This window comes from Seriola dumerili, unplaced genomic scaffold (genome assembly GCF_002260705.1).
Source record: "Seriola dumerili isolate Sdu_G_001 unplaced genomic scaffold, Sdu_1.0 BDQW01000331.1, whole genome shotgun sequence".
NCBI lineage: Eukaryota > Metazoa > Chordata > Actinopteri > Carangiformes > Carangidae > Seriola > Seriola dumerili.
The window spans coordinates 10,685,361-10,708,281 of NW_019174586.1; the positions used below are offsets into that span (position 1 = coordinate 10,685,361).

At 38.5% G+C, this 22,921-nt stretch overlaps 1 protein-coding gene across 2 annotated transcripts; it reads left to right on the plus strand.

The window, feature by feature from the left end:
• The first annotated feature begins 6,504 nt into the window (after positions 1-6,504).
• On the plus strand, positions 6,505-12,312 carry LOC111232514 (CD209 antigen-like). 2 transcript variants are annotated; one of them, XM_022760079.1, is made up of 7 exons: positions 6,505-6,571; positions 6,985-7,073; positions 7,874-7,975; positions 8,078-9,064; positions 9,158-9,300; positions 10,044-10,153; positions 10,820-12,312. In XM_022760079.1, exons 2-7 carry the CDS (start codon positions 7,001-7,003, stop codon positions 10,950-10,952), a joined length of 1,548 nt encoding a protein of 515 aa, XP_022615800.1. In that variant the 5' UTR covers positions 6,505-6,571; positions 6,985-7,000; the 3' UTR covers positions 10,953-12,312. The 2 variants fall into 2 exon arrangements, with proteins under 2 accessions (XP_022615800.1, XP_022615801.1); XM_022760080.1 differs by lacking the exon at positions 7,874-7,975.
• The last annotated feature ends 10,609 nt before the right edge of the window (positions 12,313-22,921 follow it).

Consider the following 22,921-nt stretch of genomic DNA (forward strand, 5'->3'; position numbering starts at 1 on the left):
CAGCTGTACAACAGCTGAGAGCAACAGACACAATTCTACTAACCGCTAAAACGTCTGTCAACAACGTCAATATCCCCACCTGAAATGTTCGTCGGTACGGCTTTGTCAGTCGTTGCACTGATTGTACTTTTAGCTAAAGAGCTAATGTTGATGCTACTCACCAGGCTAATAGGAAAGATGTGAGCTCGGCATCAAACTGCATCTCCTTACTCTCAGGAGCTGTCTTCAGCGGTGGAAAGCCACATCGAGATTTTCTCGTGTTGCTTCTTTTCTTTGCTGTTGAACGTGGTTTCTTGTCGGGAGCGGTCATTCGGGATGCAGATGAATATCGCCTTTTAGGAGGTTCAGCCATTCCTGTTTGCTGTGATGCAAACTTCAAGTGCTGCAGGAAGTCGTTCTTCTTCGTGGGACTGAGATCAGACTTGACACGCCACTGACTCACACAGTGTCTAGTGTCACAAAGTGGCATTACAACACAGGAAAGGTCAGGGCTGGCTGGTGCGCATCATTTCAGTAGATGACTCTGAAATACAACAGATGGAGATCTTGTTCATGACATCATCACTATGGCCATTTTATTTTGAACTAAAGTTCTGGCCACATCTTATATTGCACCTTTACAGCACAACACACCAAAGCTGACATTTAAAAGTAAAGCTATATGTTCTTTGCCCACATTGCAAACTTGCAAACTCTTGCTTTAACTTTATTGATGGTTTTTATAGAACACATCTGGTATGAATTTTCACAATAGTAACACATACAGCATTGTGTGACTATTTCTATGTTAGTTTTAATCAACAACATATATACTAGAAATATTCAAATGTTGTCTGACAACACTGACAATGAAGGATCAAAAAACTTGCTGATGTTAATTGGTAAATACTTTCACCTGTGGAGGTGGTGGCAGTGCTAGAGTTGATCCATCACTTAATCAGTTTAATATTTATAAATTCTGTTCTTAAAAGTGTTGCTACCATCATCGCATGTCAACAACAGCAGAAATTAAGTTGCAGGTAAGAAACTGAACCTGTGAATACTGAAGACAGAGAATAATGAACAAACTCATCAACAGTCTGTCATTTCATCAGAGGAAGCTGAACTGGGAGTTGTTCTCCAGCATCATCATCACAGCACATTTGAGAACTAAGGATGTCAATGCAGTCTCCCTTCTCCACAACCAGATGACTGGAAACAAATGGGCTGCTCTGTACATGAGGTCCTCCTTCTGTTGGCACAGATCACTCAGTTTTCACAGAGTGGAAACCTTTCAAATGACAACAAAACACAAACACTTGAGTTAAGATGCGGTGAATCACAAATATCTATCAGCTGTCAAGATAGGTACATGAATGTCTGCTTCAGTTGAGGACTGGTTTGAGTACTAAATGAATAATCTTCTATATGACAAATATGTGTCTACACATTTTGTATACGTCACGTTATCTTAACTTGAACTATCACGACGTCTTGATGGACAATGTATTAACCAACATTAACGCTGCGCATTACACTAACGCAGATCACTTAAACTGGGTCACATGTGGGAGAAACACAAACCAAACGTCGTTAGATTAACGTCGATTAAATTTACCTTTTTATTGGGCTTTGACTGAACACCTCCACAGGCTAACCCAGGTTGAAACAGGTTATCAGCCCAGCGGGGCCAGGTACCGTTAGCATAGCAATCGCTAAGTTATCAGCTAACGCTAGCACTAGCTGGCTAGCTTGGTTAGCACGGTGCATCTTCACCTGAACTGATATTAACAGGGATGCACTTACCGGAAAAAAGTGAACCGCTGACTCTTTCTTTTAGGACAACTGAACGCCGAGCAAGATATTTTCAGGCAGACATGTTGGAGCTAATTTTGAAGAACTGAATGAGTCACCTAAGAGAAGTTCAGTGAATTTATATCCTGCAAAAATATCAGGTAAAAAAACATTTACTCTATTGTTTTTATGACGTTATTTGTGTTCATGTCGTTTGTTTCGGTTTAAAAATAGATAAACAAGTGCCATTAAGTATGTGTGTTTATACTGCGTCATTAACGTGTGTTAAAGTGAAAAGCTAACCGTGATTAGCACGCTGGCCATAACAGCATTTTTTCTCAATGTAGAAGTAGCTAATTTTACTATGTGTTGCTAGTATGTGTTAATGTTGTCAGCTGGTGTAAACCTTAAACGAACACAGCATGAGAGGTAAATGAGTGAAGTGAATGAGTAAAGTGACTGAGAACACTGTTTTGTACACTTAGACAGAGAGGACAAGGAAACACATTGAGGAGAAGAAGTCTAAACTGAACCGATAACAGAAACTCCAGAGACTGGCGTTAAGACACTGACGTCAGCACGTAAACGGTCACTCACTGCTGGTAATCAAAGGTAATGTACTCTGAGTAAACGCTACATTTTTAAAAGGGGATGATAATAATAGTATATGATAAAAGTATTAAACAACATCTTTAGGCTGCCAGGGAGCCAGTATCAGTTCCCAGGTGAAAACAGCACCAAAAGCAATCAATTCATTCCAGTTAGGCTCTTTGCAGCCTGTGCATACAGCTGATAATTATTAATGCACACTCAGTTGACAATTTATTAGGAACATCTAGCTAAAACTGATAAAGTCTAATACAACAGCCCTGTACTAAATCTTTCATGAAGATTATACTGTTTATACAGAGGTGTTTCTGTTATTTAGCCTACCTTTGTTGATATAAATGGGTTGGACAAAATAATAGAAACTTATAAACTTATATAATTGCTTGTAATACCAAGCAATACACCATGAATTAATGCATCCAAGTTTATGTTAAGTTCTATGTGCTTCTATACAGTACATAATATATACAGTTCATCATACTATTTGCCTTTTTTAATCCTAATAAGTAACATACATTATGTTTGATCATAATAATTTAGGAAAAATCTGTGAAATAACAGTTTTTCTCTGCAGAACTACAAGTGGCATCTTTGATCATAATGAATTAGGATAAATAACAGTTTTTCTCTGTAGAAATATTAATGAAACTTTCTGTAAAATGTATTGTTTATACACTTTATTTGAATTAGGATATTTTACTTTAATATTACAGTTTTTGTTTGGCAGCCACTGCTGCCAATCATTTGACCATTATTTTTACGATTTCTTTTTTACAGTGTAGTATGTAACAGTGCATGAGCAGCATGTTGCAGATTTTTTTCACATTCCTTGTTTTTAGCCACGCTAGCTGCATGGTTATATTTTATGGTTAGCAGTGGTGGTCTGTTGGCCAGTCAATGTACCACTTTGGTCCATAAAAAATTGATTTGTCCATTTATTCAATTTATTTACCAAATACTTGTAAAGCTAATGGTATGTCCATCATCCTCGGATGTACTTTATACAAATTAGCAAATATTAGCATGCTAAATGGTGGACATGATAACCATTCCTGTCTCAGTGCTGTTTATTTCTGCCATTCGGCCTCTGTCTCCGGCCACTCTCCATCCACTCACCAGACTCCCCACACCCACCTGCTCACCTGTCTCTCATTCCCTAATCACCCAATCCTGACTCCCACACCCACCTCACCTGTTTCCCATAATGAGCTCACTGTGTCTATACACCAGCCGGGTTTCACCGGTCATTTGCCAGATTATTGTGTCAGCCATGTTGTTGTGTTCTTGCAGTGCTGTACCTGATAGCATGCTGATGTTAGCATTTAGCTCAAAGCACTGCAGTGCCAAATTATGGCCACACTGAGTCACTAGCATGGCTGTAAACTCTTAGTCTTAGTCTAAACACACAGTTAATTTTTAATTAGAGCATACAGCAGCAGTTATAGTGCTTTTTTACCCTTTAAAACAAAAGAACCTGCAACACATTGTCGTCTTATACCCTTTGTAAACCAAAATTATAGTGTATAAGTGGAATTTTTAATGCAGTTAAAGTCAAGTTTGCCTTTCTGTTTGCAAGCCCCACCCCAGAGGTTCTTGTACTTGTACAGAGTTGTACCTCCCGAACCAGGACTTTTTTTTTGGGGGGGGGGTAAATTAAATTTCATCTGAAATAAATTTCCACCACAGTCTTTGTGGTGGAAATGCACAGAGTTCCTCCAAAGGTTCCTAGTTCCCGGGGAAAGATCCTGCGGTGGAAACACAGCTAGAGAGACATGAAAGAAAAATATCCTTCCCTGCAGTGGTCACTGACCATTTTTTCAGTGTAATGCCTGATGTGATGTCAACATTTCCGAATGAAGATCATTTTGCAAATGAATCTAAATTTAGGTGCCTATATAAAAATACCCTTTTGCCAAGTTCACCACAGTATCCTCAGAAGACATTAGTAATGATCTGGATAACTTAGTTTGATAGCTGGAAAGAATTTTACCAAGGATATATAAAGTTATACATTTAAAACCTCCTCTGTTTTTTGTGAGATCCATTCATGCATAGATTACAATGATGAATAGCCTATGTTATAGCTTTCAAAATAAAATGTGGATATGTCAGGCCTACGCAGTCATTGCAGGCTTGCACAGGGTTTCACAATAATCTAAAACAGACAACAATAATGTGAACTGAACAGGATTTTCTTTTTCTAGCTGCAAAATGAAAGTAAAGTGAAAAAGGAAAAAAATACTGATTGATTTGACTGATGTTTGATCAGTTACAAACTTCTTGATCTTTTTAAAGTTTCTTATTTACCTCTTATTCAGTGTTTTAAGTAACAAGTTCTTTCAAAACACAAAACAGAGTCTGACTCTCTGTGGCTCTGTTATGCTGTCATGCTGCCAATTTACAATAAAATGTGTTAATCTTTCGGACAAGGCACTGATACTTTCGTGGTATGTAGCTACCGTACTGTATGTAGTTACAGACCTGAAATCGAGCACAACAAAAGCTTTAATTCAGCGCTCAGCACTATTTAAAGTCGTTCAAACTGTTAAGTCTGCTAGAGCCAGAGAAATGCTCAGCTCCATTTCTTACAACATTCAAGAGACAGAGCTAAGTGCTCCACCTGAAGGGAGAGATCAATAGCTAAGTACAGCACAGCAGCTGCCCTGACAACCTGTCTTCTACCCACCCCCATGTCTCGTGCGGCAGTGAGGAAATCAAAACATCAACTGTTCGGAGGTCTTGCACATGTCAACCTGACAACCGTTTCTGTCATTTTGAAAATTTTGACAAACAAATTTTTGCGGTCGTGTTTCTCTGCATCGTTTCCCAGAATATTGTTGCAGCTGCCGCCAAGGCTGATGTCTGTGCTGCAGCTGTATTTTAACAAAAGCTTCATGCTGTTGAGAGCTTGCATATGTTTTTTTTTTGTTGTTTGTTTTTTCTTAAATATAAAGCATTCTGAGTGTCCTCAGTGGTATTGTGACTAAATTCAAAATAAGAAAGTTTTACCTTCTTGAAAACTTGCTAAACATTTTATGATAATCCATCTTTCAGATCTTGAGGTTCCTTCATTTATAGTAAAATTGAGTTCTGAATGTGGCAGTAAAGAAAAGGTCAGGGTTCACAAAAAACAACAACAACAAAACACATTAGGATTCAACCTCAGGACAATGAATTTCTGCTTTTCAGTATCTTGTTTCCCGTGTAAAACTGAATAGAGGAAAGACAGTATCAGTCTGTCGCTCCACCACTTTGGTCCAGATTGAAATAACTCAACAGCTATTAGATGGACTGCAATTATATTTTGTACAGACATTCACGGTCCCCAGATGATGAATCCTAATGACTCTGGTCATCCATTGACTCTTTTTTTTTAATCGTAGCATCACTGTGAGGCTCACATTTGTGTTTTTTTTAAAATGTCTTAACAACTATGGAACAGATTGCCTTAAAATCTGGGTCAGAGATTCATGATCAGTAATCGGTTTGACTTTTCATCTAATTAAGTCAAAATTTCAGCTGGTACTACAAATACAAATACTGACAATATTTTGTAGGTGTTTGTGGCCAAATACCCACAAAACTAATGCAGTGCTTTGTAACACAGATGATTTTTATTCTAAAAAAAAAAAACTATTGATTTTACTCTATAGGATCATAGAACATGAATGCCCTCAATAGTCAGTGTGCTTGAAGTGTTGGTTGGCTGCTCTGTGCACCTCTGAGTTTGCACTTTTGAAATCTGCAACATAGTTTACCTTGTGTCTCTGTCACGTAACACTGCTACTCATTTGACCTCAGTGGGAAGTTAATCTGTGGGAAAAGGGAACAGAAATCAGAGAAAATGAAAGTCTGGAGCCTGAGAGAGAATGAGCGGTGAGAGCAAAAGGAGATAAAAAGGAAACAAACCGCTTCACTGTGGTTACGCTGAATTATTTTGGCCGAAATTTACCTCAAATCTGACCTGAGAATGTGGACATATGATACATCTGTGAGGATTATTTTAGACCAATCGGAGATAAGTTTAAGTCAAGCATTTGATGACATTGGCAAAAGGAGCGTCCGGTTCCTGCGCAATAAATAAGTACATACAATCATTTCTGCTGTGTTTTTTACAACTCGGTGGCAACAGCTGAACATGAATGCACTTGTACTGACAGTGATTTCTTCTTACCTTCTCAGATCCGAGGTAAGTGCACATTCAGAGGGCTTGTTTTCTGCTTACATGACTGAATATTGAATTTTAAGTAAATATTTTGAAAATTCAATTCAATCTACTAAGAATATATACATATATATATATGTGTGTCTGTAATGTAGACATATCAAGTAAAATAAATTATCTCGTTAAAACTTCAATGTTTGAGTTACCTCACACAAGATGAATTTTGTGCACGGACAAAAGACAACAAGAATGCTTTATTTTATTAGCACTGTTAGTATTAATTTATTTATTTTAATATAAATGCATTTTCTTATTAGACCAACAGCTACCCAACACTTGTATATCCTCAACATAACTGATTGAAACTTACTTAAAAATTAAAAAACGGAAGACTGTGAGTCTAAAAACTAATACCAGTGTCTCTGTGGTTTTAACAGTGAAACCACTATCAGAATGGATTCAATGGAAATTGATGATGACATATATATAAATAAGAGCCTCACAATGGAAGGCCTTGTTACCAAAGGTACAGTATCACCTTGCAAACAAATGCACAGACGGAGAATTATGTTGGAACCTAACCTGTTGCTCATCTTAAATTTTTCAAGAACTATCTAACTTTTTAATATGAACTTTTTTCATATGTAGTTCATAAAAGCTTTTATATTCTGCTCTAGTGAAGTGGTAACCCTGTCTCCTGGAAATTATGTTTACATATTATTAAATTATCTTTGCCCGCACAACATAATTGGGATGGATGATGGACACATAAAGGGCAGGACTTTGACTCCAGAGTCTGGAGTTTGTAACCAGGTCTGCATGCATGTGGTCTGGTTAGGTTTAAAAGCACTTTGGTTAAGGTTAGGGAAAAATCATGGTTTTGGTTAAATGTTGATCTTCACCATATTTGCAACTTGCCAGGTACGTTAATTAACAACTTTAATTTAATAATAGAGAATGTAATCTGAACAGTATTACTTTTACCCTTAAAAAGTATTTGCTGTTGCAAATTCTATGTACATAAATACCATTTCTTGGAGACACAGTTGAAATAAGAGATGCAGAGATGATGTCTTTGTTTTCATCATTAAAGAAGCAATAATTTTCCAGCACTTGATTTTAATGTGATGAAAAAATCTATTAGCACAATACCATTAAGTAACAGAGTGGTGATGTTTTTCCCATGATTAAAAATCAAGAAAAAAAAGCACCATATCTGAAATTATGAAAAAATCTGATAGATGATAATCTGATAGAAAATTAACTTTTAACTTTTTTTTGTTGTTTGTTTGTTTGATTTTTTTTTTTTAAACTTTTTTGATTTAGTGGATTTTCAGAAAAGAAAACAGCCCTGCAGATGTGCGACTGTGTGTCTTTGGTTGCTGTGTGCTGTCCTGTTAGCTGGTAATATAGCACAAATTATCTACTGTAAGTGACTTTTTAAATAGAACTAGAATAACAGAAACAACAAACATCCAGCAAATCCAAGCAAATACTTAAATACTAGTGAATTATTTTTTTTCTTCACAGATGAGATAATCACTGGTCGCTCATCGACTGTGCAGGCCTGTTACAACACTCAAGAGAGCCAGCATCTCCAAAACGAAAGTGACACCCTGACTGCAGAAAGAGACAAAGCGCAGAGCAATTATGATTCTTTAACTGCAGAGAGGAAACAATTGGAGACAAGACTGAGCAACCTGACTAAAGAAAAAGACGAGCTGCAGCAAAGCTTCAGTTCTGTGACTGCAGAAAGAGACAAAGTGCAGAACAATTATGATTCTTTAACTGCAGAGAGGACACAATTAGAGACCAGACTGAGCGACCTGACTAAAGAAAAACACGAGCTGCAGCAAAGCTTCAATTCTGTGACTGCAGAGAGAGACAAAGTGCAGAACAATTATGATTCTTTAACTGCAGAGAGGACACAATTAGAGACCAGACTGAGCGACCTGACTAAAGAAAAAAACGAGCTGCAGCAAAGCTTCAGTTCTGTGACTGCAGAAAGAGATGAGTTCAAGGCCGGTTTCAACAATCTGAAAAACGTACGAGACCGCTTACAAGCAAATTACAGCGCCTTAAAACAACAGAGCGACCAGTTACGGACGAGCTATAACGACATGCAGAGAAATCTTGAAGGGTTACAGACTAAACACAGTAATGTGACAGCGACTAAAGACCGGCTACAGGCCAAATACAGTAACCTGCAAAGACAAAAAGATGAGTTACAGACTCGTTTCGGGACGCTGATAGCAAACATAGATCAGTTACAGACCAATTACTCCTCACTGAGGAGGGACAAGGACCAGTTGCAAAGGAGCTACAATACCCTGAGTGCAAGTAAAAATAGCATTGAGACCAGCTACAATTCACTGTGGAAAGAAAAAGATCAATTGCAAAGCAGATATAATTCTCTGTGGAGGGCAAAAGACTGGTTACAGACCAATTACAGCAGTTTGTTGGCAGACAGAGACCAGTTACAGGACAGGGCCGAAAGGCTGAAGGTTAAATTAAGGGGTAAGATTTTTCTACGTATTTATTTAGTTAACAATTATATATTGTGTTTTGATATTTGGTGTGACATTTCGGTGTGATGTTTTCATTATGCAGGTGTTCCCTGTAAGTTAGGCTGGAAGAAGTTTGATATCAGCTGTTATTTCATTTCAACCATGAAGAGGAACTGGACGGAAAGCAGAAAATCCTGCAAGGCCCAGGGAACAGATCTGGTGGTCATAGAAAGCAGGGAGGAACAGGTGAGAAAGAGGAAGATGTTGGGGAGATTAAAAGCTGTGTCCAAATTCGGGAGCCGGCATCCTTCAGGAGGCTGGATTCACAGACCGATTGTGTCACAGCGGCACGACTAGGCTGTCCCATTTTAAAAGCTCATTCAAACGCATCTTTCTTTTTCTGGGCAACGAAGGCTCCACCGTGAATCCTTCATGGCCAACTCATCCGAAAGGGCCACACCTTTCGTAGACTGCATACTGCAAAGGATGCGGCTCCTGAATTGGGACACAGCTTAAGAGTCTCCAGCCATGCTACCTTCTCCGTGAGGGTTAACGTAGGCCCAGCACTTTGAGATAAATATCAGTGTTAACAGGCCCACAATGTCGATGCCAACATCCTGATGTTTGGCAGATACAGATACCATTTTCATTTGATCATAAACCTGGGGGGGGGGTGGGACCAAAATCACAAATGTTAAAGTCATGGTGGCGCTAGAGGAAAAACCAGAGGATCAACACAGTCATATGATTCATCAGCTGGGAACCGTCAGTGTCTGTTCAAAAACTGGTCCCAGGATGTCCAGTACATGTAGAGATATCTTACTGAATAAGAGAAGATTATGTGTGAGGCAAAAACAGGGGACCCCCCCCCAGACATTAAGTGTCCATCCTCTGGACACTGCAAACCTAACTTCATGCTAATCCATCCAACAGTTATCTACTTGTACCAGTCTTGCAGTTTGTACCTTCTGTCTGTGCCACATCAACAGGTATTTGTTAACGGGGTCCTGAAGAAAGGCCAAAATGCCTGGATTGGTCTGACTGACAAACAAAAAGAGGGGAACTGGATGTGGGTGGACGGCACCCCACTCATCACAAAGTAAGTTTCAGCTGTATATATATCACCTATTAAAAGTCATGACGTTTGATCATAGTACAATTGGACAGACTCCTTAATTAATCATCTTAAGAAACTCCACAGCTTGGTAATATTACATTCATTCAGTGTTTATATGCTTTTATTTTACTTTTGAGAGCATCTCAAACACAGCAACTGAATGCATGTAATACTAATATTATCTATGGTTATGAAGGTCCCCTGATAAGAATCTTATTTGACCTGCAGCTTAATTTCTGATAAAATCTGTTTTGGTTTCTGTCCCTAATGAAACGATGCGGTACATGAAAACATGGAGGAAGGTTTTGCAAGTTTCCACAAAGCACTGCACACTCAGCTCAAAGACCTGGCTCGCTGAATCAGGAGGTGATGTGTCGTCAATCTGAGACCTTGCACAACTGCAGAGAGAGATGTTGATTTCAGCGAAAATTCATTATCTAGTGAAAATGTGCATGAAAACATGCAGAGGTGGCATCGGGGGCACTTTCAAAATTACATGGTGGCTCTACCCAGTACTATTTCTATGCAAATGAGACTGGGTTTCAATCCCTTCAGTCACAGTTTGGGTCAGAACCAACAGGGAACAGTGGCTGAGAAACTAAAGCTGGGCGCTGTAAAATAGTTTGTATCTGTTATCTTGTGTATCAGGTTCTGGCAGATCGGCCAGCCCAACAGCTACAACGGGAACCAGGACTGTGCAGAAATCGTGCAGGACACATCACTGGGGGAATGGAACGACGACGGCTGTTTCGCTGAACAGATCTGGATCTGTGAGAATTAAGATCCCAATGATTTACACTGTTGACAAAGGTGTGTGGCTTTGGACTGTCTAATGTTTATCTTGAATGTTTAAGCCTGGTGATTCACTTTATTGTTCAACTGTCAACAAACCCTGTGAAAAGACGAAACCAACTGAGTCAATCCCACAAACACGTATTGTGTGTATCTGTGCATGCGCGCGCGTGTGTGTGTGTGTGTGTGTGTGTGTGTGTGTGTGTGTGTGTGTGTGTGTGTGTCTTATTCCTCTGTGCCACAGACCTCAGTTTTTGTACACAAACTATAAAAAAACATGTCAGTGACCCACACTATTGCACTGGGTGACATGTTCTTTCATTAGCATAAACACACACACATTGTAGATCATTTTCACTCCCACACATACCATCCTGTCATCTGAAATTACTCATCCGCAGCTGAAAATAGTCCCCAACAAATGCAGTATTTCCTTCTGTTTGAGTAATGTTTGCTAAAACCTGCAGTGCTCAGCTATTTTAGGAAATTACAGAGCCATTTTAAAAAACGATAACACACTGTACATTCTTGTGTACTCTTTGTAAAGCTTGTCATCTTCAGTGGAAACCAGTGGGCTCAGAGCCGAGTACCACAAAAGAAGTCGGAAAGTACTGAGAGACAAACACATCGTCGGTTTTAGTCTTTTTTTAAAGGGATTTGTTGACAACAAAACATATTTCTCACATTTCCAGTCTTATAGTTGGATGTCGTCCTGTAGATAGCTTTGGTGTTATTTGCTAAGGTTTGGTTTTTACAACTAAAAAAAACGAAATGGAATTTGCGTTTGTGCTATGTGTTGTTGCTGTTACAATCAGAAAGTGTCACTTTAATTCTGGCTAATCCACAGAAAACAATATAGATTTTCATAGAACTATAAGACAAGCTCCAAATGCTTTTTACATTTTTTTTTTTTTTGAAATTTAAAGCAGTATTTTATAATGTGTTTTTCTTTTAAGCTGTAACCGCTGTGATGCTTTAATAGACACATCACATGGCAGGAAGGAGGACATACACAAATGGGCTGTGCACCCATTCTTCACTGATAGGCTACAGTTTAACCAAAATCATTACATTTTGTTTTTTTTTCAGCAATATACAATTTTTCTTTTTACTTTTTGTGTTTTTTGACATTTAAACTGATGCAGAGAATATCTAATATTTTCATTAATGTAATATTTAGTTGATGATTTATGTTTCTTGATTGTACAAAAACTGATTTTGCTCTCCTATAATATTCTGTGGCCTTTGGCATAGCTTGAGAATCTGTGTGATTAATTAATTAAGTATGTAAATTAATGTATATTACAAACAATACATGCCTCAAAACACATAAATACAGCATTTGCATATGATATTAATTATTTACTCCTCCACCCTGTATTGATTAGATGACACTGGTGAAATACGCTCCGTAGCACAAACTAATTTCCCTCTCTGTATTTTCCCATGGAAATGTGCTGTTTGAATTTGAGTTGTGTGAGCAATTAGATGGCATAGCTGAATTAATTATTCATTCTCTTCCCTGGGAACTTAAATGGCAACTATCCCCTGAATGTTTACAATGAATTCAGTCTCAAGAATTACACAAAGTTTTCCTACAATAATGGAATAAAAACTTTTTCTGTGGAGGATAACGCAGATAATGCACTGAACTACACCAAGTAAGATCTAAGAGACGATACAGATCGACATGCAGTAATGTGTAGGTTTGGTGTCTTGCTTTATGGGGATCTTTGCAGGAAAAACTGGTTGTTGAAATCACATTTATTTTCTACCCAGGTACTCAAGTAAACTATTTTTGTGTCAACATGCAGATGTCATAAGAAGGTAAAAATAATCCAGTTTAGCTCCCACTCTGACAAATCTGTTCACACTTGTTGGCCTACTTCCCTGCATGAAACTGGCCTCTGTTGCCTAGAAACATTTCCTCAATCAAGCCTGCACACTGAGCAAGGCATTAGCTGAAATGTTGCAATGTGCCATATACATATATAATTATATATCTTGTAGTAACCATGGCGACGTAAATGGCGATAAAAGGCGAAATAAATCTCATAGAGAATAAATGGGGAGATGAGGTGAAAACAGCCAAACCCACACATCTTTGGAGCTCTACTGCTGCTTCATACTTCATTGTAGAAAAATGGTATAAACCTTAAACGGGTCACGAGACTTGAGACTCTTTTGGGTTGAATCAGTATTTTGACAACTATTACAGTTTTCACAAAATCGCAGTTTACGTTTTGTATCACTTTTAGAGAGTTTCAGATTGTATAATCAGTGTGTATTGCACAGAATGTTCAGAGCTAGAGTGGATGACATCACGTGCACTCTAACTGCCATCCCTGAAAATTTTCCTCAAAAAAAAACCAAAATACTCTTTTAAATCCCACAATTTCCAACCTTCATTGACAGTGTTTTATTAAAAATGTAGAGATTTTTTTCCTGTATCACCTAGTTTTAGTCTCATTCTGACATCTTTTAAAGTTTTTGAGGAAATCCCCTGAGGAAAAGTGCAGAGAGGACTGTCCACAGCTTTCTTTCACAAACTTTCCCACGACTGTTTTTGGCTAATTACACTGATTAAATCAGGGCTTTTTTTTAAATTTTTTTTACTGTTGTCCATGTTGTTCTGTTTTAGCTGGAGAAATCACAGTAGCTTTATTGCAGATCAACTTCTGTTAGGACATGTACATGTGTGAATACATGTCTTGCTGTGGTTGTGTGGATAAATTAAATCATTGTGAGGTCATTATGGCCAATCCTCACAGTTTCAACGAGCTTTTTGAGGGAAACCTGCAGTGACTGAGGTCAGAATTAGGATGGTTCTCTACGACATGAATGAAACTCAAAGTAAACTCGTGTGATGGATATGCACCGAGCAGCAGGCACATTCAAAATTTCTAGCTATTCATATGTAATTCTGAAACATTTGTTTCGTTCTATTTGATCAAAAAGGTGAATGATGATGTAGGTGTACACACAGTGGAGGGGCAAACACACCACCACCATAGGCACTGGTGGTAATGGTACAGTAGCTGAGGTTCAATGCCCAGTAGGTTAGGAGTGATCATATGTTGTAGCCAGTTCCAGCAAACATAGTTAGCAGTGTTGGTAGCTGAGAGGCCAGTGAGGCACTAGTGGCTCATACTGGTTGATGGAGCCACCTGCACACATAGGGTGGATAACTAGAGCGATGGTGCTAAGCTCTCCATGTTACGGTCTCCCAGCGAAGCTCCTCATCAGTGGGTGAAAGGAAACAGTTGAAATCAGTGTGTCCAAGGGAGGAAACAGGTGTGCTTCTCTGTCACACGGCCCACATCCTCACCAGGTCGAGAGCAGAGTTAGCTGAGACAGGAAGGTAAGAGAAATATTATAGGCTAACTGAAGAGCAACAAGGAGCATTCATGCTTTCAACAATATGGAAAACAACATCTCTTTTTTATGATTATGTTTTTTCAGTTTTCCAGTTTTCTCCCTTTTTTCAAATGCATATGTTAATAAATAATCTTTCAGCAACTGGAATATATATCAAACATCAAGCTTCCCATTAAGAACTTTATATTCTTGTATTCTGCTGATTAAAAAAGTTTTGTAAAGTTTTAAACTAAAAGTTTTAAGAAGGGTAGAATAAATCATTCATGCTATAAATGTGACAAAAGCAGTTGCATACATAATGTACCTCCAAAATTATTATCAAGAATTAAATTATATATTTATTTGCAGAGCTGTTGCATTGTATTGCATTATATCACACAGGTGTCCACCCCCACACGTCACCCTGCTGCACGCTGCACGAGATGACAATGCAGTGACACACAGTGCTGACAATGGTCTCCTCTACCACACCAGACTACATGTTACATAACACGGTGTCAGAAGAAGATGCAGCACGTTTCTCAAATCACTAACATGTGAGCAGGATACGCTGCAGATGTGTTTTGCGGGCAGAGATACCACGCTCCGGCATGTGGCTCTCTTTGGGTGTGGTGGCGGTCGCATTGAGTGCGTCTGCTCTTGAAGGGGGCATCTCAACCATTAATTGGACAAAGCCTTCTCATTCCCCTCCCCAGTGATGAGTCCGATCCAAACCGTCTGTGGTCGTGTGGTGAGATGGGGCTCCCCCCAGGACGTAGGCGGGCTATGAGGTTATGCTTTGGGCCGCCTGGCTAAAAATAAAAAGATCAAGGAGCCTTCACCAGACATGTTGGTCTGGTTACACTCACAGAGCTGGAAAAAGGATTTTAAAAACAGTTGAAAGGTTGTTGCATGTGCATTAGCCTGATGACCTAATGTAGTAAATGAATGCTGTTACTTTTCAAATTACAGTACATAGCAACACAGTAGCAAGCTGAACTGCCATACAAAGTTGAACTAGTAGTAGTGCAGATATTTTTCATAGTTTCCAGTTTTTTAAAAGGTGATACAAACGTAATTGTGTGAACAGTATCTAAGCCTGCAGCCTTTGGTTTTGTAGTTTTGTATTCCACTCAGAAAGTAGAAGCTAGCAAGCTAAACTAACTACACCCTCCACTCTCTCACATTCAGAAGCTAGTTAGCTTAGCTTGCTATTGTTAGCACTGATTCCCACTAATGTTACCTCTCTTCAATGATTTTTGCTGAGTCATCGGCAATTCCTGTGCACTCAGCAATGTGTTTGTTCCACATTATACAAAAACTTTTACTTAGCCAACGTTAGCTGTCTCTGTAGTGGGAATGAGTATTTATACGGCATGGAATTGGGGGAATGGGTAAAATTTGTATGTATGTTTCAGTCTGTGATTGAATTTATAATTTTAATGGTATTAGCAGTATTAGTGTTTGTGCCTGCCTGCAAACTGCAGATGGAAATCTAGATCTGCTACAATACATCTCTTTGTTATTGCTTAATGGTTCCTACACGGTCCCTGTTAAATAAAAGCAATAATCTAAACTGAACTGAACTTTCAAGCACTCCACTGTCCATACATTACTTCACGATTCAAATAATGATGACACCTTAAATTATTTTTGTCTTTAAATGTGTTAAAAACGTCATCCCTTTAGCTGTTTTATGTGAACAGCTCAAACATTACAGCAGTCAACAATTTTACATCAGTGCTCAGGCTACTGCATATTAGGCTGCCATTAATAACACTGATTCTTTAGACTTCTTTATGTTCTATAAATAAACTTTAAACTGAACACAATGTGCTTCTATTTATGATCTGCCAAACTGCAATGCCCCACAATGAACAGCAAAGGGGTAAAAAAAAAAAAAAAGAGAAGACATAATGTTAGTGAGGGCAGCGTCTCTGCAGAGCTTTTCATCTGCAACATCCTGGAGGCTGAAAAGTGTAAATATACATCAGGATTTCATTCAGGTAAACTAAAAGGAGAGCTCTTACACATCTACAACAGCCTCACTTATTCATTTAGGTTGACAAGTCGGATCTATTTTACATAGACAGCTTTAAGCTAACCTCTACTGCTTTTCCAGATGCTGTATGAATGTCGTCAGTATGATTGGATTTCTTTTTTTTTTGTAAGGTTCAACCTCCTTCTACCCCCAGAGGCTGGAGGAATCCATTTCAGTTAAGATGAAAAAAATATGACATTTTCAGCATATAAAAAGCTCAGTGCAACAGTTAAAATAAACCCCAAGAGCAAATCTGTCACTCAAGCGTCACACAATCAAGCCTGCAGAATCCCATGCAAATGGAAAACCCAAAGCACTCGTCTCAAAAATGAAATTAAGATTAATATGTGCTCCCCTGATCGTGTAAAGATTAACTCACATTACTAAACAAAGGCTTTGTTTGTAAGAGCCTTATCTGTTACTGATGCCATTCACATGCCCTGTTGCTGATGAATGCTGTAAAATGGATTATAGTTAACGCACCCTTACAGACAAATAATAGCCTGGCAGTGGTACAAGATTTAAAGCCACACAAGACTGGAGGTGATGGGCGTGCCCAGTGGTCTTTTTATATGGATCAACTCACATTTATGTGACTGAAGACACAGATTTGGGTTGATTGTCTTTATCCACCTTCTGTTTCAAATTAAATTTAAATAAACGGTTTTGTTTGGAATAACAAAAAAACAAAATGTCGATTTGGTAACATCTCCTATTTATAAGTTTATAAGTAGTATAAACATTTAGTCTAACGCACTATAATGTAGTTACAGATTTTTAGATTATATTATTTTGTCACATGCATTTACATTACACCCAGGTACCAATCATTCACAAGAGTTTAAAATACTCAATTATGCTCCATAAGAGGAGTTCCAGTTGTTGATAATAACATCAATAAACACTCAGAAATTTCATTACTATATATCTGCTTACAGCTACATTACATTGTTATGATTTATATTGCTTATACACTGCTTATAAATGCTAAGTAGATGATGTTAAGTGTTTCCATAGATCTCCATAAATGTTTTTAAAGCAGTGACATGAAAAACGAGACATGATGAACAACTAAAATGAAAGAAATAGGCATAAAACGTCTTCCCTCAGCTTTCATAGCTGATTATACAGCCTCATACGTCATGATAACATAATTATAATAATGATATTCATTGCATGATGGCTCTTTTATTTTATCTGTAGATATCCGTCACCTGCTTTCTTGATCTTTCTTGACAGTATGAAGAAGCTCAGGCTGAACTGTAACGGAGCTGCAATTCAGCAGAGAGAAAACGTGGGTCTATTTTTACCGACTGGGCTGAATTTCCTAATCACCTCGAGAACTCCTGAATGAATAATGAATGGTATCTTGTCCAAACCAAGCTGACCATCCAAACATGTCAGTGGTGGAAAATGTCTCCATATCAGATCAATCTAAAAGCTGATAATGGTTTTTTCTTTTTTCTTCTGTGACCACAGCAGTGACCATTATCAAGACGCCATACACATCTCCCATCCAAACTAAAGGGAGGCTGTAAATGAGGAGGGTGAAGTTGCTGAGTGTCTGATGGAGATAAGGGGAAATGACTGTGGATGAGAGACACCATCCCTCAGCCCTGTCACACTCTGCACTGCCCATATAAATTAGCCTCTATAACTCACGAGTTGATCTGAAACAGTCACTTCAGGAAAAAAAAAAAGAGGCGAGGACTTATCGACATCTCAGTATCCTGCTATCTGCACACAATAACAACACAGGGACGAGTTTTAACTCTGTGATAAGATACAGGGCAACGTTCAGGTAATAATCATCCCGAGACATTACTTTTCATTATTCACTTTAAACATTTATTTGGTTCTTTCTAACTGTTCCTTATTCTCTTAGTTTAGTTTTTAGTAAATTTACATTAACTTAAACTTAACTTAAATTCATTAATGAAAAAGCATTCATGTGTACATAAATGTTAAAGTTTCTAATGCATGCTTTAATGCAAGAACAAAACTGTAATCACTGCAAGAGAGGAAGTTTTTCCTTTATCATGATTACTTCGTTAGTGACCATATTCATGTCTTCACTGCAGTGGTTTATTGTTGATTGTTTATTTGGGGTCACTATTTGTTGTTACCTTGGCAACAACTGCTTTCTTGGTTCCTGGTGGTCTGCAGTTTAACAAACGGACCAAAGTCTGGCTCCTCAGAGCTCAGATCACATAGGCCAGCCTCTGATGAAAATTTAAAGTCATGTCATCATTAAATAAGCAACTACTCCAAAAAAACCCATCTTTCAAATATGAAACCCTTTGAAAGACTCTGGAAAGTCTGTAGATTGTTCCTTCGTTAAGGACGGCAGCGGCAATCCGTTTGGATTTGATCTGTCCTTTTTATACACAGTATTCCCCAAATATTATTTTTTGCCAAAATATAACTTAATACATACCTCGCATTTCTTGTTAGCGTGATTAGGTATTTACTCACTAATGAACCATATATGTAAGCTTCAACAAGTCCTCCAGCTTCAATTATCTTAAATATTCCTACCCTGGGATACAACCAATAGGAGCGCACCAGTGGCAGATGTAGTGGACCTCATCAGCATGATAACAATTAAAAAAAAAAAAAACGTGGTTAAGGTTGTGGAAGGGTCACAGTTTAGTGAAGTTCAGTTAACACTGGGAATAGATTGTAGTTTGGGTTAAAATAAGTACTTTCTCAAGGTTACAGCACCTTCGTCACCATGGTTACAACAATGGTTAAGGTTATGGAGCAGTCATGGATAAAATGGTGACAATCAGTTTCACACAGGGAACAGCCTTTTGTCTTCTGTGTGAATATCCTGTGTTTTTCTTGACTCATCCTGCTCCCACTGATCTGACTTCCTTCTTTGCTCCTGTCATAATTACTACGGCCACTAGAGGTCACCTGACAATAAAATCTATGTGTCTCAATAAACTGATGCAAAGATGATCTATAGGCTCTTCTTTTTCTTTTCTTTTTTTACAGCAGGACAGTCTTGCACAAGTAGTCACCTCTGCATGACAAACCAGAGTTATACGTATACTTGACATCAGTGGAGCATTTTCATCATTTTATTACGTTTCTGGCTTAAACTCGTAACTTATTTCTTCATTAAGATTTAGTGTTTAACTGCCTTATATTTTAAGGCAGTTAAATGTTACATAAATGGTAAAATGCTTATTCATATAGCCTTCCCCATCAAGTCTTAACAGTGTCATAAACTGATGTTTAAGCTTTGACTTGCAGGTGATGTTATGCAGATCACATTTCAGAACATACCCGCGGCTTTTCTGTATATATCACATTAGCTCATGACTTAAGAGGCTCCAATGAGCTCCAATGCCGTCCTCCCCCATAAGGCACCGCCTCTGTTTTACTCACAACCTTGAGATGAGAGCGCACGCGGTTCCCCTGAGGAGGCACTGGAGGAGGGGTCGTTATCATTTTTGGCAGTCCTCCCATGTAAACCCAAAGGCCCTCCTCCATATTCATCAGGGGTGATTATGTGCTGACCTCCGCCTGCCGTTAATCCTGAGCTGATGTATGGCCACCAGGCAGGCATCAGGCAACCCGACACCCCAGCCAATTAGGTGTCTCCGATGTGAGAGAGAGAGGGAGTAACATAAGTGAGTTTTAGTAAGATTTCATTCATATCATAGGCCTCAGTTTTAATTTCTGATAATGATCATGATTATTTATGTGCCTACAATGCAATAGCATTGAAGGCATATATTATTATTCCGCATACTTATTCGTCTTATTCATCTTCCGTATCGAAATTTAGGCGCGTAACTAGTCCTGCAGCTTTGAGAACATCCAGACAATATATGTATATCAATGCGGGCGGCTCGATCGGGAATGGTGTGCTATGACTTTTCCAATGCAATTCGAGTAACCATGACAACATAAATGCAGATAAAAGGCGGAAAAATTCCAATAGAGAATGAATGGGGAGACATCTTCAAAACAACAAAATTTGGAGCTCTACTGCTGCGTCATACTTCAATGTAGAAAAATGGTTGAAATGTTAAACGGGTAGCAAGACTTGAAACTCTTTTGGGTTAAATCGATATTTTGACAACTATTACGGTTTTGACAAAATCGCAGTTTACGTTTTGTGTCATTTTAAGACCGTTGCAGACTTTATAATGGGTGTGTATTGCACGGAATGTTCAGAGCTGAAGTGGATGACATCATCGCTAGAGCAGGAGAAGCTCAAGAACTCCTCTGAAAAAATTCTGTTAAACTCGTCCTCACGGCCACATATTGCAGTATCCACACATCACGACTACCTCCATAGTAGAAAGTGTCTGCATTAGCACAGAGACTTACAGAATTTGAACATGAGCCTCAAGGTGATGGGAGTCCCTTCCACCTCTCCCACTGACTGCAATACAAATTCAGGAGCTGATTTCCAGAAAAAAGCAGAAGTGACTCTTTTACCGTAACTCGCTTATTATAAACATCATGAAATGTAGTTCCTCTCTAGTTAAACAATATTAATGTTAAGTTTTAAAACTGGTGTTAAAGTTTCACTCAAGAATGCATCTAGTTACCTCCGCCAAGGAGGTTACAGTATGTTTTCACCCATGTTTTTTTGTTTGTCAGCAGGATTACGCAAAAAAGTACTGAACCGATTTGCACCAAACTCAGTGGAAGGATGGTTCACGGGCCAGAGAAGAACCCATTCAATTTTGGGGCAGACCTGAATAATAGACTTTTAAATTTGATTTTTTTTTCTCTGAAGTCTGGTGTATGTTGTTGGATGTTGGCCTTGGCAGAAGTCTGAGCTGAGTTTTTAATTGAACTTTACCTTATTTAACTTTGATTTTCTAACCTAGAGAATTCATACTACACAGTTAGGTGTCCATCAAAACCCCAATCAAAACTTTTCTCCATTATACATCTTCAGCTACTTGGATTCATCAAGTATTGTTTGTTCTACTTGCATTCTTATATTGAGACATACTCTGATTCTCATCTCCCAAGCCATAGTCATAATAAAGGTAAAGAGACCCTCTGTTTTTAATAAATGCTGTAATGGCCTCATGGCTCCAGATCATCTCACTCACCCGCAACATCCAGTTTGATTCCAGCTGTGGACCTTTGTTGCATATCATACCCCTACATGGGGTGTTTGCTTCTTTACTGTTGACTATCAAATAAAGGCAAAAACAAACAGTTACAAGGCAGTTACATCTATAATATTGTGAGAATAATTATCCGTCAATGCTCCTTTCGAGAGAAGGCGTTGGTGCACATGACCTAGCACTATATTTTAATTTCTGTTCACACTTTAAAAACTAACAAACACACTATAGATGTGAACCTGTAGGTGGAAGACCTGTAATTTCCCACCAGCAGCCATTCCCTGGTGGTTTGCTTTCTACTGCTTTTGTTTCCATTTCAAGAGCTTGGAGAGAAATAACATTTTTTTCAGTACTTCTTTTCCCACAGGTAAGATGTTATTTTCTGTTTTTTTTTGTTTTTTTTCATGTAAAAAAAAAAACTGCAGTCAATTTAAAATTCACCTCCCTTTGAAACGCAGATTCAATAACCCCGGCCTCCAGGGATTCACCAACCTATCAATGATAATCACTCGTAATTAACGCTCAGCTGAGTTTCCCTGTCTCCAAATGTGTGTTAAAATCAGCCTTTCCTCCATCCTTCCCAGGCTTTGACACCAACACCAGGATTAAATTGCCAGTTTGAAGACACTAAACAACTCAATTAAAACTGCCGGACTCCATCAGCGAACGGCGACTGGAATCCAGTCTGCTGATTTGCAGCAGACAGATCCTGTCTGGGAGAACAGGTCGTGGTAGATGTGCATTCTTCGCTTCATGTCCGACAGTTAAGTGCCTGTCCAGTTCAATCAGGGAGAGAGGAGTGATTTCCAGGAGCAGAACAGGTCTATCCTCTGGAGGTAAGGCTGCTTTTTACCATGCCTAAGAAATAATGCATACAACATTAATACATATGTCAGTTACTAATTTAGTGGCAATGTATTTACAACTTTATTTTGTAAAAAAAAACAAAAAAAAAAAACTGCTTTTCCAGTTCACCCAGTTCCCCTCTCCCTCTCCGTGGCCCAAAAAGTAAAGCGCCTCATCTGTATACAACACTGTAGCTCGTTAGTGGTGTCTGTGTGTGGAGCTGAGTTTCTCAGGTTCTCAGCATTTGGGTAATTGGTATAGGCTTATATTTGCCACTGAGAATATGCTTAGAGTTGTTTTAAATTTGCTAACAGTTCAATTTTTAATTTAGTAGAACTTCTTAACGAAGCAGTTGTAGCTGGCGAAATGCAGGTAAGGGGAAATAATAAAGCCTGAGAAACAGGTTTGCTGCAAAAACTATAAGCTCTAGTCGTGTTAAAAGTAGTTTGACATTTTCAGTTTATTTGCTTTTTTTTTGCCAGGAGTGAGATAACAGTATAAAGTAGATACCTCCTGCCTGTGTGTTTAAGTTCGGAGCTGCAGCCAGAGGGGATTAGCTTAGCTTACAATAACAAAGAACGGCTCTTCCCAAGGCTCAAAAATCCACCT